Genomic DNA, 16,336 nt, shown 5'->3' with positions numbered 1-16,336 from the left:
TTGAACGATTTCAATTCTCCATTATAAAATAATTGCTGCAAATAAGTCCAAATTGACAAATTTTTTTAAACCTCGAGTCAACATGAGATGGTGTGATGTCCTTAAGGTACACGATACTGGCTGCTGAGGAGATTGTCTTGGCTAGGTCGAATTACGTTTGGATTGTTTTCCAAATATTTTAACATAACTCTAGTCCATTCTGCCATTTGTGCTTCTTTTAAGGATACATTGTGTAAAGCAGTCAATGGAAAGGAGGAGGCGAGATCTGTCTTTTCAACATAAATAATAGTTTAATAATAAACTGAAACAAAAGACAACAAACACGCATATGACGGACATGTCCGTAAACTATCTCTCTCTCCCGCACAATCCTCCACAGTCGACCTTTATCCCTCTCGGAGGCTTAATTAGTCTGATAAGGGACCGGGTGTGTATGATCACGACCCGGCCCCGCCCTCCGCCCTGCCACACATCGATAAAAGGCACCACTTTAAGAGGAATTTGGCAGAGGCTCTTTTCAATATTAATCCATCGGGTGTGTGTGTGAGATCCTTGATTCATGAGATCAGGGGAATACATGTTCATTTTGATCACGAACAATGCGCTATCACTTTAATTCAGTGCATGCAGCACAGCAAAAATAGACTCTGTGTGGAAAACAATCGCTGCAGTGCTGCTTCTTCACCGCTCCTGCAATGCATTGTCGTGCTGTATCCGCATGCGGTCTGAATGCTCTAACCTGTTAACATGGGCACTGAAAAAAAAAAACGTACTGCATACGTACCGCAAACGGATCATGTGTGAAATGGGCGTTACGCTACGATCTGTCCTGTGACGGACTGGTTTGGCTAGAAAAAATGCTTATATTAAAAGAAAGAGTCTGAAAATATAAAAATCCACATTTGTGAAGTTCCTGTAATCTCAAGGCTCTTCTTTTCTCACTTTGTCTTACAATGCCAACATTATCTGTCCTCTCATTACCCTCTTTTGTTTCATCTGTGTTAGTGTATGTGCGTCTGAAAGAGAGTTTCAGACAGAGCATTAATATAATGGTGATGGTGGACTTTGTCTGTGTGATGCTCTGTAATTTAGCGCTATTCTCTAACGAGGCTGCTTTCCCATCACTATCGATTTCTTTATCACAATCATGACCAGAACAGCAGATGAACTCACCCTCAAGAGTTCATCCTCAACTCCCCACCGCTTGCCTTCTGACTAAAGAAAGAATACATCAAAAGAGAATTATCCATTGCCTTTACTTTTTTCGATTGGCTCTAACCCAGTTCCTGTCAGAAAGGGCCTCTTCACTGTATTTTTCTCCTCTCTCTTGATAGATTTCCTGCACAAGCATTTCATTGAAAGTTCTGAGAGGAAAATAAAAGAACTTGAATTTCGTTTTATGGAATTGGGATTCTCACCATCTCCTTTCTCTGTTTGGGTCCATTTGATGGAGTTGCTTTGTAATCTCTTCAATAGCTAAACAGCTAATGAATTTACACAAACCCCAGCAACCAGCTCTAAACTCTGCCTTACCTCTGTGGCTTGTGCATTAGGAACGGCTCATTGGCTTGCAGACTGAGCAGGGGTGGATATTTCATTTGTGCGGTGTTAAGAGTTAACTGTGTTACAGTTATAGGTGCAATGTGCTCTACAGATATTGGATTCTGTAATGCAGACAGATTAAAGCACTTGCTGATTATATTTCTAAAGACTTTATGAAGCCTCATGATCAGTTAATGAAATTCAGGTTTTGCAGCACACATGCACAGTCTTTGTGTGGAAAATGACATGTTGTGGTGTGTTAACTGATTTGCTGACACTGGTTTTTGCCTGTTCATCTCCTATTAGGATAAGATTTGGATTAATGGATTGCATTTTTAGCTATATTGCTAGAAACGGCAGCGATCACCATGCAAACTCTTATGGGCTGTTCACACCTAGTGTGTTTTTTGCATCAGTCTGTGCTGTTTTCAGTTGCTTCTCTATGTATATATGCACTACATGGTTGTCTTTGACCAGTGTGTAGGATCATCTTATCATTTTAGAGTCTCGTGCACAAGTGCCTCCTTTTTTAGACACCATGTCACATTTAATAGAATGCTTATGGAGACACCTGGTTTCTGTTCTATTTGTTGTGCTACTTCTAGCTTAGCACTGCTACACTTTTCTTCTGAATGACCCCTTAGGCCACTTTCACACTAGAGTTTTTGGTGCCATCCTTAGTCGATTGGATTCATATAGATCAACTGGTAGAGAATAGCAATGCCTAAATGTACTGTAAATGTAGTCCATTTCACATCAGAGCGTGCTTCGTTTTTTTGGAACATGAATAAAACAGTGAAGATGATGTATTTTCATCCTGTGGTAAACAGCTGCTGCTAGTATTCGTGTAATACTCACATGTGTCACGAACCCCTTTCCTCTGCCCCATCTCCGCTTCCTCGAGCACGCACCCATACACTCCGCGAGCATGCTCGCTTCCCGCTCCCTCGCTCCGCCCCCTTGAGCGCGTACGCTCTTTTTCCTCCCTCGAGCACTCACGCTCCTTTTGCTATTACGAGCTCTCGCTCGTAAACTCTCTCCCCCCTCTGACTCATGCTCGCTTCTCACGCGCACCAGCCTGAACATTATGACCACTTGCACTCACGCGCTTCCTATCCCCACACATTAGATTCACCTGCACTCGTCTCGTCACCTTCATTGTTCACACCTGCACCTTCCCCTATAAATACCCAGCACTTCCGTTTCACGGGTGTTGGTTATTGTATGTATTTAGATTCCCGTGTTTATGCCCCCGCTAGTCTCGTCTAGTTTTGCCCCTGCTAGTCTCGTCTAGTTTTGACCTCCCTACTTGTTACCTCTTAGCTTGCCAACTCCCCATCCCTCTAGTCCCCTCTTGCTACGTGTTTGTTTCATCCTGTTTACCCCGACATTGACCCTCGTTCCCCTCGACTACTCTCCCGGATTTGCCCCTTGTTTGTACTTTTGCCCGGACTGCTTTAATTTAATAAAGCAGTTTTCATCCGTCATTGTGACTGTCTCTACTTGTGTGTGTGTGTGTCGGGTTACAGAATAACCAACCTCACCGTAGACAGTCACAATGCGTCACGCGGATGTTTCGCGCAGCTCACTAGAGCGGAGAGGCACGTCACATTCGGCGCAAGGAGCTACAGTTTGGAGGCAGGACCAAGCGCTCACGGCCCGGGGGCAGCAGGTATGTGCGTTGTCTGATTTATGTCACACTGTTTCACCTGTGTCTGCCCCTGAGCCCGTTTATGCCTCCAGTGCATTTCTGAGCGCCGTGCACTCTTCGGGCGCTTACCTAGAGTTTTCCGAGCAAGGCAGCGGTTGTGTAACCCATAACCCCGCCCTCGCCATTATGGACCCAGCGGCCCAACTCGTGGGTTTGCGTCAGGGAGCCAAACCGTGGAGGCTTATATTATGGATTTTTGTTTCCTGGCGTACCAGGTGAATTTTAATGAGGTGGCTCTGAAGACCATTTTTCAATGTGGACTGAATGAGCCAACCTCATCATTATTGCCTGGTGGTCGCTGCTCCCTTAACCTGGTTCAGTTTATTGACCTCGCCCTACTCTACTCTGGTTCCTCGTTTACTGTGGGGAGGCAGATACTGAACCGGCGCTCCACGCCACGGCCCCGTCTTGAAGCCTTACACGGCCCCGTCTTGAAGCCTTACACGGCCCCCGTCTTGAAGCCTTACACGGCCCCAGTCCCGAAGCCGGACACGGCCCCAATCCCGAGGCCTGTCACGGCCCCAGCCTCGAAGCCTGGCACGGCCAGCGAGTCAACGCCCATGCCGCCCACGGCCAGCGAGCCAGCGCCCACGCCAACGAGCCAGCCATGCCTGCCATGGCCAACGAGCCAGCGCCCATGCCCGCCACGGCCAGCGAGCCAGCGCCCATGCTCGCCACGGCCAACGAGCCAGCGCCCATGCCCGCCACGGCCAACGAGCCAACGCCCATGCCGCCACGGCCAACGAGCCAGCGCCCATGCCCGCCCAGCGAGCCAGCGCCATGCCGCACGCCGGCGAGCCAGCCCATGTCTGCCACGGTCAGCGAGCCAGCGCCTGTAGCCTCGACCGTCCCCATGGCCACGTACCCTGTTGGCCGAAGACGTAGGAGAAGGAAGAGGGCCCTTCTCCCCAGTCTCGTCTTGTGATCAAGACCGCAGAGGCGTCCGCCCTCAGAGTCTTCCACGGCTCTGCAGACCTCTGCTCCGCCCTCAGAGTCTTCCACGGCTCTGCAGACCTCTGCTCCGCCCTCAGAGTCTTCCACGGCTCTGCAGACCTCTGCTCCGCCCTCAGAGTCTCCCACGGCTCTGTCGGGTTCTGCTTGCCCCTCTGTGCCCTCCCGGGCTCCGCCTCACGAGTCTCCAAGGGCCCCTCACGAGCCTCCTAGGGCTCCTCCTCACGAGCCTCCCGGAGCTCTACCCCTCAAGTCCCTCAGGGCTCCACCCTTCAAGCCTCTCACGGCTTCACCCCTCGAGTCTTTCAGGGCTCCATCCCTCGAGTCTTTCATGGCTCCACCCCTCAAGCCTCTCACGGCTTCGCCTCTCGAGTCTTTCAGGGCTCCATCCCTCGAGTCTTTCATGGCTCCACCCCTCAAGCCTCTCACGCTCAGCTTCAGGCTCTCTCGAGTCTTTCATGGCTCCACCCCTCAAGCCTCTCACGGCTTCAGCCTCTCGAGTCTTTCATGGCTCCACCCCTCAAGCCTCTCACGGCTTCAGCCTCTCGAGTCTCTCAGGGCTCCTCCAGCCTCTCAGGGCGTCCCCTCTCGAGTCTTTCATGGCTCCACCCCTCAAGCCTCTCACGGCTCGCCTCTCCGAGTCTCTCAGGGCTCCTCCGCCTCTCAGGGCTCCGCCCCTCGAGTCTCTCAGGGCTCCTCCCCTCTCAAGCCTCTCAGGGCTCCCCCTCTCGAGTCTTTCAGGGCTCCTCCTCCTCTCAAGCCTCTCAGGGCTTCGTCTCTCGAGTCTTTCAAGGCTCCCCCTCAAGCCTCTCGAGCCTCCCAGGACTCGGCCACTAGAGGCTCCTATGGCTCTGCCTCCCGAGCCTCCTACGGCTCCCCTCCAGAGCCTCCTACGGCTCCACCTCCCGAGCCTCCCAGGGCTCGGCCACTAGAGGCTCCTATGGCTCTGCCTCCCGAGCCTCCTACGGCTCCCCTCCAGAGCCTCCTACGGCTCCACCTCCCGAGCCTCCTACAGCTCTGCTCCCAAAGACTCCAGAGCTTCCTAGGGCTCCGCCTCTTGAGCCTTCCACGGCTCCACCACCCGAGCCTCCTACAGCTCTGCTCCCTAAGACTCCAGAGCCTTCTAGAGATTCAGCCTCTCGAGCCTCCTACGGCTCCGCCTCTCGAGCCTTCCACGGCTCCACCACCCGAGCCTCCTACGGCTCTGCTCCCTAAGACTCCAGAGCCTTCTAGAGATTAGCCTCTGGAGCCTCCTGCTGGCTCCGCCTCTAAAGCCTCCCTTGGCTCCACCTCCAGAGCCTACCAGGGCTTCACTCCTGGAGCCTTCTACGGCGCCACCACCCACGGCGTCACCTCCCTCGGCTCTGCCTCCAGAGCCTTCCAGGGCTTCACCTCTGGAGCCTCCTCTGGCGCCACCTCCATGGGCTCCACTTCCTGAGCCTTCCAGGCCTTCAGCCCCTAAAGCCTCCTTCGGCTCCACCTCCAGAGCCCACCAGGGCCTCGCCCCTGGGGCCTCCTGCGACTCCACCTCCCTCGGCTCCGTCTCCTGAGCCTTCCTCGGCTCTGCCTCCGGAGCCCCCGAGCCTCCCTCGGCGCGCCTCTTCTGTCTCTCAATTCCCGCCTGCCGAGTCTCTCACGGCTCCGCCTTCCAAGGCTCAGTCTCCCAAGTCCTCCACGACTCCGCCTTTCACGGCTCCGCCCCTGAAACCTTTCCTCACTGGGTCTTGCCTGCTCCCCTTGTTACCGTTCCTCTACCTGTCCTGTGGCCTCTTCCCTGGCCTCCGGACCCTATTCCTGTCCGGTGGTCACCTTCCAGACCCCGGACCCAGTCCCTGTCCTCCAGTCGCCTTCCAGACCTCCTGACCCAGTCTCTGCCCTATGGCTGCCCCCTAGACCTCCCGACAACCCGCCTGTCCACTATGTTCCCCTTGACCTTGCCTTGAACTGCCCATTGACCCCCATGGACTGTTTCATCTCCCTTTTGTGCCTTCTGCCCCTTGAGCTCACACGCTCGTTCTGCTCCCCACGAGCTCACGCTCGTTCTGTCCCCTCGAGCTCTCACGCTCGTTCTGTCCCCTCGAGCTCTCACGCTCGTTCTGTCCCCACGAGCTCACACGCTCGTTCTGTTCCCTCGGCTCCTCGCGGCCGGCGTGGCCGTCAGGAGCCGTCCTATTCAGAGGGGAGTACTGTCACGAACCCCTTTCCTCTGCCCCATCTCCGCTTCCTCGAGCACGCACCCATACACTCCATGAGCATGCTCGCTTCCGCTCCCTCGCTCCGCCCCTTGAGCGCGTGCGCTCTTTTCCTCCCTCGAGCACTCACGCTCCTTTTGCTATTACTGAGCTCTCGCTCAGTAAACTCTCTCCCCTCTGACTCATGCTCGCTTCTCACGCGCACCAGCCTGAACATTATGACCACTTGCACTCACGCGCTTCCTATCCCCACACATTAGATTCACCTGCACTCGTCTCGTCACCTTCATTGTTCACACCTGCACCTTCCCTATAAATACCCAGCACTTCCGTTTCACGGGTGTTGGTTATTGTATGTATTTAGATTCCCGTGTTTATGCCCCGCTAGTCTCGTCTAGTTTTGCCCCTGCTAGTCTCGTCTAGTTTTGACCTCCCTACTTGTTACCTCTTAGCTTGCCAACTCCCCATCCCTCTAGTCCCCTCTTGCTACGTGTTTGTTTCATCCTGTTTACCCCGACATTGACCCTCGTTCCCCTCGACTACTCTCCCGGATTTGCCCCTTGTTTGTACTTTTGCCCGGACTGCTTTAATTTAATAAAGCAGTTTTCATCCGTCATTGTGACTGTCTCTACTTGTGTGTGTGTGTGTCGGGTTACAACATGGCACTCATGTTGATGACACAAATGTACTGCAGTTCACACCAAGCAATCGAACCAAGTGTGAAAACAGTCTAGGTGTGTTTAGGAAGAGCAAAGTCTGTTGAAAATGAAAGTGGAATTTCGTATTAGGGAAAGAAGAAATTGGAGATTGATAATGAAATGCAGAGAATTAGTTTATTATTTATTAGTGGTGTTTGCTTAGGCAAGTATTACTATTACTCTTATTTAAGATTAGGATTTTTTACAAACCTTAAGCCTAAGCATCATATTTTGGCATGCAAGGTGTCCCGAACATTTTGTTCTATGGACAGGAAGGATGCCTTAAATTGTGCGTCTTCTCAAGGAGAGATGCCCTATTACTTTTCTAAGTAGAAGAGTGGAACAGTGCCCGTATTGGTAAGTCTTTCTTAAAAGAGTTCTAAGTCATGAATCAAAACAACCAGCTCTGAGGTGAATCACAACATAACACATTTTTATTTAAATCAACAAAAGTACAAAAGACAAAAGTACAAGTCTGTGTACTTAACATCTTTCAGGGAATGAACTACAAACCCATGAAACATTGCGAATGATGCAATCAAATAAAAAAATGAAATATAAAAATATTGATTTGAAGGGATAGTTCACCCAAAAATAAACTCATCATTTACTCACCCTCATGACATCCCACTTGTGTATGACTTTCTTTCATCTGAAGAACACAAACAATGATTTTTAGAAGAATATCTATGCTCAGTTGGTCCTTACAATGCAAGTGAATTTTGTAGCTTCAAAAATCACATAAAGGTATCATAAGTAATCCATACGACTCCAGTAGTTAAATCTATATCTTCTGAAGCAATATGATACATGTGGGTGAGAAACAGACCAATTGTTTTAAAATAAATGTCCACTTTCACAATGTGAAAGTGGAGATTTCTAGTAAAAGAAAACTTGCATATTGATCTGTTTCTCACCCATACGTATTACATTGCTTTTGATGATATGGATTTAACCACTGGGTCTTATGGATTCCTTTTATGTGGCCTTTATGTGATTTTTGGAGCTTTAAAGATCTGGTCACCACCCACTTAGCCTAGTTGTGGCGTAAATTGGCACTAAGTCATAATTTACGCACTACTAAATATTTGAGTGTTGCACCGTTAAACTAAATAGTTTTGGTAACGGTTGGAATAAAAACGCAGATTGATATTTTATGACTTCAATGAGCTCATGTATTGAATGACAGGCATCAATCTTTTCGACATACATTATGATGTTGACATTTACACTTGTTTACATTTACGAGAGAGAAAACAAAAACTTTTTTCAACTGTGCAGTTTTCAGTGTGTCAAGTTTAAACTCATTCAGAATATATATTGGATATTAAAATGAATAAATGTCTATTTTCCCCGCTTGTTGTATTAGTATTTATTTATCACCCCTTATTTATTTTAGGTACAGTTCCTATATATTGTTATTTACACACGGTAAATATACTATTTATCAAATCTTCTTTTAGAATATATCATATTTTAATGGGGATATAATTTATTACAGCTTACAGTTACGTGAGCATACAAGGTTTGAACATCAAGCGTAACAAGATCAGACTGAAATCCATGGCTTTTTAACACTTCTGTGTACAAATTTGAAGGCTGCTTATTGGATCAATACAAGTAAAAGTCATATTATGCAACTACGCATTGCTTTACAGAGATCTTACGAACTACTAGTTACGTCTTGCCTTAAGAACAGGTGGTGCCACCAAATTAAGCACTGACTTAGTATCAAACCAACTAGTAGTTACTAAGCCCTAAGTGTGAACTTTACATCCCAATTTACGTGAGCCCTTACACACAGCTGGTGCAACCCTACCCTGGTGAAGAAAGAAATGTATACACACCTGAAAATTTTCATTTTTGGGTGAACCATACCTTTAAAGTATTTGATTAAAAGTACAGAAACAATACATTTTCAGTTTATTGCAAAGTATTCAGATACAGTATATACAAATATTTAAGTACTTTGAGAGTGTAGGAGTGACTCGATTGCCTCCTACACAGTACTTCATGGAAGTGGATGGTCGCCGCTGAGCTCTTTTGCGGTAGTTTGTTTGCCGTGTTTCTATAATTGGTGGATTTTCCTCATCAGGATCATGGGTAGTTTAGTTCATCACCACAAATTCTGCTATTAAACACGATTTCAAAAATTACGCAGTTGAAATAACACAGAATGATATCTTTAACAGAAGCATATTCCATATCTTATCAATAACATCAATTAGGCTTACATTTGAAGGAGGGACTATAGCCATATCTAGGGGCCAGAATTGCATAGAGTTGGACATGGGCTATTTTGACTTTGCGTCAGCAACCTGTGCACTCTAGCAACCACAGCAACACCCTAGTAATCACTTAAAACACCTTAGCAAACACATAATGCCCTGGCAACCACTCACAACACCCTAGCATCAAAGCAGTGAGTTTGGCATAAGCAAACACTGCTCATTTTTCTTTATATAACGTCTAAATCTAGTTAATCTGTTATTTGGATTTTATGATGTTTTAATTAGGGAACTTTGAACTGAGGCAGCTGAGATTTCACTTTAATTCAGACACACACACGCGCACACAAAAACATTACCACACACAACTTTGATATCTTACTCTGCCTAAATCTGTACCTGAAAGCAACATTGAAATTGCCCAGGACAGCACAGCTGTTTCAAAGAGATGCTCATGAGAGCGCGTTGTCATTGAAAGAGCTGTTTTTAATATATCTCCTGTTGTGATTTGTGTCTCGACGGCAATTGGCTAAAGACGGGTGATTAATTGCCACACCTGAACACAATCTCCCCACAGATTCACAAAACAAAATGCTTATCTCCTTCTGTCTCTTTCTCTGTCCATGTCTGTGCCTCTCTTTCATACAGGTGTTTGTGGAGAGTTTATTGTGTTCAGGGCAGGAGGAGAACATTCGTCTGGCAGGTCAGCTGGTGCACTGCAGTGCTGTGTCAGAGGACACTCCGGTCAGCGTGGCGTTTCGAGGTAAAGCTCATGCCCGTGTAGCCTATAATTGCAGCGTGGAGCTGGTTCTGGCCGCTGCCCGGGAATACTTCAACTCTTCAGCCACCCTCAGTGACCCCTGCATGATGCTGGCACGGTATGACCTCCTTTGATTCCCCTGATTTACTTTTAGGCAGTTTGGCCGGCCTACACCCCATCTACCTCAACTATCAAACATAGACAGACAAATTTGAATGCTTTTTAGAAAGACAAGATAACATAACACAGAAATGCAGAGATTTTTTTTTTTTTTTTAGCGGAGACAAATATTACAATATGAGAAGAATTCTATGAGGGGAAGGGAGGTTAAATCGAACTCTGGTTCAGACCACGCGATCAAACCAAGTGTGAATGCAGCCTTCAAAATCAGCTTCTTCAAACACTAACACTAGTTGCATGAAGAGTTTATGATGAAAGAGGAAGGAAACACCACAGGATTAAAACAGTCCAACATCACTCTCGCCTCATGCCACTCTTATGAGTCCAGCCCTAAACAGTGCCTATTGTTATTGACATAATTAGCTTCTATAATGAGAGAGAGAGAGAGAGAGATTTAGTGACGATTGGTGACTCACTCTCCACCCTGCAGCTTTGAGTTAATGTGTTTTCAGTCTCTCTCTCTCTCTTTCTCGCTGTCTCTCTGTCTGTCTGTCTATATTTGTTGTGTTGGACCAGAGCGCTAAGGGTGACAGACTGGCCCCTGAGCGATGGGCCGTGTTGTAAAGTGGGTCAGTAATTAGGCCGTCGCCTTGAAGGGTCTGCCACTCCATATGCATTCACACACTCATATCACTGTCATTCACTCTCACACACTCAAGTCTCAATGAAAAGTAACTTTAATGGACAGTAATTTTGAGTTTAATGTATAAATGATATGGCTTTTGCCTCCACTGAGGGACAGGCTGTGAAAGATTGAAGGCAAATGGAGAGAATGTGAATGTGTCAGGAGAAACTTCACAGAAAGAATGAGTAGTCTTCGATCAGAATATTTCTTTTTTGAGTGATCATACTTTTGTTTTTTTTATAAAAAAAATCCTGGATTGCCACAGACTTGCTCTGAAGGAGTAACCCAAGGCATATCTAGAGATCAAACCATTATAGAGACATGGGATTGGGCTCTGATGAATTGGGCCAGTAAACAGCCACCTAACAACCACCCTGAAAACCTAAGCAACTGCATAGCAATTTTAGAAAAACAACTCAAAACAACTTAGCAAATGCATAGCAACACCCTTGCGACCACCGACAACTGCCTTGCATTGTGGCTGCAAGCTCCTCTTTTCTGTGCTGTTAGCAAAGATTAATGATTCCTTGCTGAATTCCAAAGGGATATTTTTCAAATGTCAAGGCAAAGCGCTGTCTTGGCCATGATATCAAGCACCCTGTGTGTTATCCCGTGAAAGTGAACGTGTGAGACATCTGTATGAACTTGAGGGGAACTGACTTCAATCTTCAACTAAAAAGGACCTCAGGACCAATTTTGTTAAAGCAAATGTTGTTGGGCAAAGTGGAATTAGTTCTGAGCAATGCTCTAGCGTCTTTTGTTTGCAGATACCACTTGGTTTGACATTTTCTAGGCAGATGCTTTTTGCACCCTGGTGCAAAAAATGGTGCCATTTACACCCCAGTGCAAAAAGTGGCAGATGTTATTTTCACCCCAAACTTGGTGGAAATATTGTCAAATACTATTTTCATATTTCATATTTAAATGCTAACATATTGAATGGACATCACTACAATGTGTTTATTTAGAGTCCCACAGACACATTACATTAACCCTAACCTTAATCTTACCTTAGAAAAATATAATTGGTTTCACCATGGCATCTTCTGTAAATGTACGGTCTGGTTAAGAGCCATTCAGTAACCACACAGTTAACCATGGCTACTATATTACCACAATATTATTGTACTAACACATGGTTAATTGCATTAAAACTATGGTTTTACGGTTATGGTTGTTTTTTTTTGTGTTACAAAAAAACAACATGGTTACAACAATATTAGAAATACAATGATGCCGAGCTGCGATCGACTGACCCTGCCTCCAGATAAAACCCTTCTCTGCACTCCCCAACATTTACTGTGACCAAAATCACTGCAATGAAATCAACCTTTAGTTTAATTTGTATCTATTATTTTAAGTATTAAAGGAAATATTAAGAGTGGAAATGGGGAATTGGATGGGAAAATAGTGGGACAAAATGCGGATTCGAATCATGGTCATTAGTACACTACACATTCACATACTGACTTTACACCCCACAACACTGCAGCGACACATGCTGTTCAGTTTGTCATATATTTCTCTGGTTCTTGCAGACTATAGACTTTATTCACGCTAGTGCCATCTTTGGCGCCTTATCATTTACATCGCTGGAATACGACGCTGTGAGGGATAGACTTACCATCTCTTCAGTGGCACGAAGTGTATAAAGCTTTATATAGCTATAGATCACATCTGATTTTCCACAACTCATGTTTTCTAAAGTTTTTTGTAAACTGAATGTTCTTGGACAGATATTTTATCAATGTTTTGTCTGTGGAACAATCCAATAATACTTTAAAAAGCAGTAGAGCCCTTTGTAGAGTTTGTAAGTCTATCTCTCACAGCCTCGTTTTCATTCCCATTAAAAATCAAAGATGGCTCTAGCATGAAAAAGGTCTGTTGAGGTGCAAATTGCTGTTCTGTGTGGCAGATGCTTTTTACACTGGGATGAAAATAGACACTCCATATTTTGTATCTAATGCAATTAATCCATACTTACATTTTTATTGTGGTTAATGTGTCCGACTACTTTAGGGTTGCTGTAGTTCAGAAATGTTTTAAGTAGTTTTAGATTTCTGCCATTGCCTTTGTGTTTGTTCCAAATTGATTGCTTTTTTCGGCTATTGGATGCATAGATTTTCAAAATTACTGTTTGATTAATAACTATTTAGTAGAGACTTTTACCAAAGCGAAAGTACACTTGTTACAGAAACAGTGCACCTGTAGTCAGGGCCTGCCCATGCTCTGTTGGCACCCTAGGCCACCATAGTTGTATCTTTTAAGCCAAGAAGTAGTAGTAGTGTACTCAATGAATGATGCACAATTTTCTGAAGCGTATACAGACTGATGGGCCCATTCTGTGATTGATTGAAGTTTTGCTGCTACTTTCTTTCATGTGTTAGTAAAACTTAATAAAGGCTGAATAAAATTAGTCATTGTTTATTTTATCATACTTAAATGCAGTGATACATCAGGACTCTGGTTTAATAGTAAAATAAAATATTCTGAATTTATATATTCTAAAAGCTTATTTTAATGTTTGCCGCAAAGTGGATAAAGTTGTTTTATCAACCTGTTTACATGCTTATGGGTCATGATGTGAGTCTCGGCAATGGTTTGTTTGGCATCCCATTCAGCACTCAACTGAATAAAACAGTCTGCATGACACTGATAAATGATTACTGTTAGAGTAACATTCACATTCAGGGTGTTAGGGACTTTACTTAGAAGTCAAACATTTTGTACAAAGAACAAACATTTCCCTCTCTCACTTGGTTTTGCTCGCATGTCCTCTCCGTGTGCGAATGATGCACAGATCTATTGGGATTTTACTAAAATTGGAAGTTCAATGCTGAAAAGATTTGCTCGCAGACTTTGCACCAACAGCACATGCAGTCTCACGAATGGACACGGAGTGGCTGCATCGCACTTTTCTTTTAGCATAATATTGCACTATGGATTGTTAAGTATTATATTGAAGAGGAGAGAGAAAGGGCACACTCGCATGCATGGTTGCCAGATTGCATAAATTAAGTATGACAATAGGCAAAATATTTTCTATTTTTGCATGTATAAATCTGTGATCGGTGTGTTGCATCTATTATCTGGCAACCCTGAGCATTTTGAATGCTTGTGGATGTGCGATTTGGTCCCAAAGCCAGAACAATGAAATATCTAATAAAAAAAGATTAATGATAAATCGACCTGCGGGCAGTTGTTTGCCCTGGTCTACAGTTGAGGGTGCTCTAAGGTTTGTTTAAGGGTGCTTGGCATGAATGTTTTAAACTACAGTCCTAATCATAGTTTCTTTGAAAAGAAGACACTTGGGAGTTTTTTGGTGAAGTGAAAGCAAACAGCAATATAACTGAAATTAAAACAACATTATAGAAGCTTAAGTTTATTTGAAAGAAAATACACTGCACTTAACTTGCACTAAACTTAAATAAAACAAGCAAAAATGGCCCAGAGTGTCCGTGCCAGTTAAGAGGTTCTAAGTAAGCTATTTCAAAGTAGTAAATAAACATCAATGGCTGACATGAACAGTCGTTAACTTGTGATTCTTACCTATATATTGCTTTTTTTCTGCTTCTCTTCTTTGTGCCGCTTCCTGCCTTGTGCACCTGAAAATTTGGTTCTTTTTTCACTCATTTTGTCCACATATTATAAGGATCAGATTATAAAATGATTGCATAGCACTAGTGCACAATATATGGGTAGAGGGGCGCACAGTCGTCACGAGACAGCTCACTTCAGACAAAACAAACAAACAAACAAACAAACAAACAAATTCTTGTTTGGCGCTTTTCTGTCATTTTGCGCCCCAGTCACCTATGCCACGAGCCGGCCCTGCCTTTAGCAACCTGGAATTAGGTGCCTTTCTTAAAGGCACAATTGTTTAAAACTGCAACTTTTTGGTTACTCACCTAGATCTTGAACCACAAAGCCACACCACTATGATTAACATTTTGTACCATATTCATAGAAAACTGCTGTGCAAGCTCTTTGAGCTGTTTGAAGGGTAGTTTTTCATATACTTTATATATTAGCCTGTAGTTGCTCAAATAACAGTGAACTTTATGCAAAGTGGAGCATGAAACATGTTTTTTGGGTCTGATTGAAGTGTCACAGAAAATTACTACCATGTAAAACTCACAGATTGTAGAGGAAACTACTCCAAAATATTACTTCATTTATTGTTGTTTTTCATCTTCTCTCAAGCTCATAAATTGAATTATTATTTCTGTTCTAGCAGTCTCTCTGGCTACTGACTTGGATCAAAAGTGCACTGCTAGCTTTTCTAGGTCCTGCTGTCTCTGCCAAACTATATTGGAATCTGACAGCAGAGCTGGCCCAGGATCTGTGCTTTTATTTGTTTTTACTCTCTCCCTGGTTTCGTATGAAGCACATTTATAGCGCCACAGATGTGCAGAAACAGACTTCTGCAAAGCTGTGATAACAGTATGAAAGAAATGTTATTTCAGAGACTCTGTCTGTAATTAAGAAATACAAAGAATTGTGAGTAATTTTAAGGAATGGCTGTTGCTTTTCCTGATCAGTGTTTGGGAGTAGCTATCAAAAAGTAGAAATGTTACTAACTTGACATTTTTCATGAGTGTTTCAGTAGTTCAGCTGTTTTCAAAATATTTAAGCTTTTATAGTTACAAGCTACTTTTTCCAACTATTTGTGGTCATGCAACATCAATGATTCTTTTTTTAGTCACATGGTATTGCACAAGCATCTTTACAGCCAAGTACGCTAAAAGACAATAAATAAACCCGCTGTTCAAAAAAGTGAATCGTTTTGTCTGGACCGTTACTTAAATGTTCGAGTTATATTCTATTTCATATACATACATATATATACAGTACTGTGCAAATGTATTTTTTCACAAAAACATTTGTCTTTAAATAGTAGTTTTATATATTCTGTTTTTAGTGTACGAGTAGGAAATATACATTTTAGATTTCAACATTCCCTTTGTAAATATAATTGAAGAACAACAAGGAATTCTGCAACAGATGCCATGGCCCCCACAGAGCCCAGATCACAACAACATTGCATCAGTCTGGCATTACATGAAGAGACAGAAGCAATTGAGACAGCCTAAATATATAGAAGAACTGTGGCAAGTTATCCAAGAAGCTTGGAACATCCTATCTGCCAACAACCAAGAAAAACTGTTTCCTGGTGTACCTAGGAGAATTAGTGCAGTTTTGAAGACAACTGTTGATGTAGCTTTTTTTATATATATATATATGTTTCTGGACTTTGTATGACATTAATTGATAAACGAATTCTGAAGACATCCTCACCAGCAACATTTTACTCAAGTGCCTAAAACTTATGCATAGTACTGTGTGTGTGTGTGTGTGTGTGTGTGTGTGTGTGTGTGTGTGTGTGTGTGTGTGTGTGTGTGTGTGTGTGTGTGTGTGTGTATTTATGTGTTCAAGTGTTATCCTGGCA

General features: G+C 44.3%; 1 protein-coding gene across 1 annotated transcript in view; it reads left to right on the top strand.

The window, feature by feature from the left end:
- LOC127623850 (NBAS subunit of NRZ tethering complex) overlaps window positions 1–16,336 on the top strand; it is a 218,060-nt gene that overhangs the window by 72,851 nt on the left and 128,873 nt on the right. The window contains exon 30 of the mRNA XM_052098413.1: window positions 9,971–10,200. Coding sequence (XP_051954373.1) covers window positions 9,971–10,200 — 230 coding nt within the window. The remainder of the gene's footprint in view (window positions 1–9,970; window positions 10,201–16,336) is intronic.

The sequence above is a fragment of the Xyrauchen texanus genome, chromosome 30 (assembly GCF_025860055.1).
Source record: "Xyrauchen texanus isolate HMW12.3.18 chromosome 30, RBS_HiC_50CHRs, whole genome shotgun sequence".
In the NCBI taxonomy this organism is placed as follows: Eukaryota; Metazoa; Chordata; class Actinopteri; order Cypriniformes; family Catostomidae; genus Xyrauchen; species Xyrauchen texanus.
The sequence above is the reverse complement of the archived record's forward strand: the minus strand, read 5'-3'. Positions and strand labels throughout refer to the sequence as shown.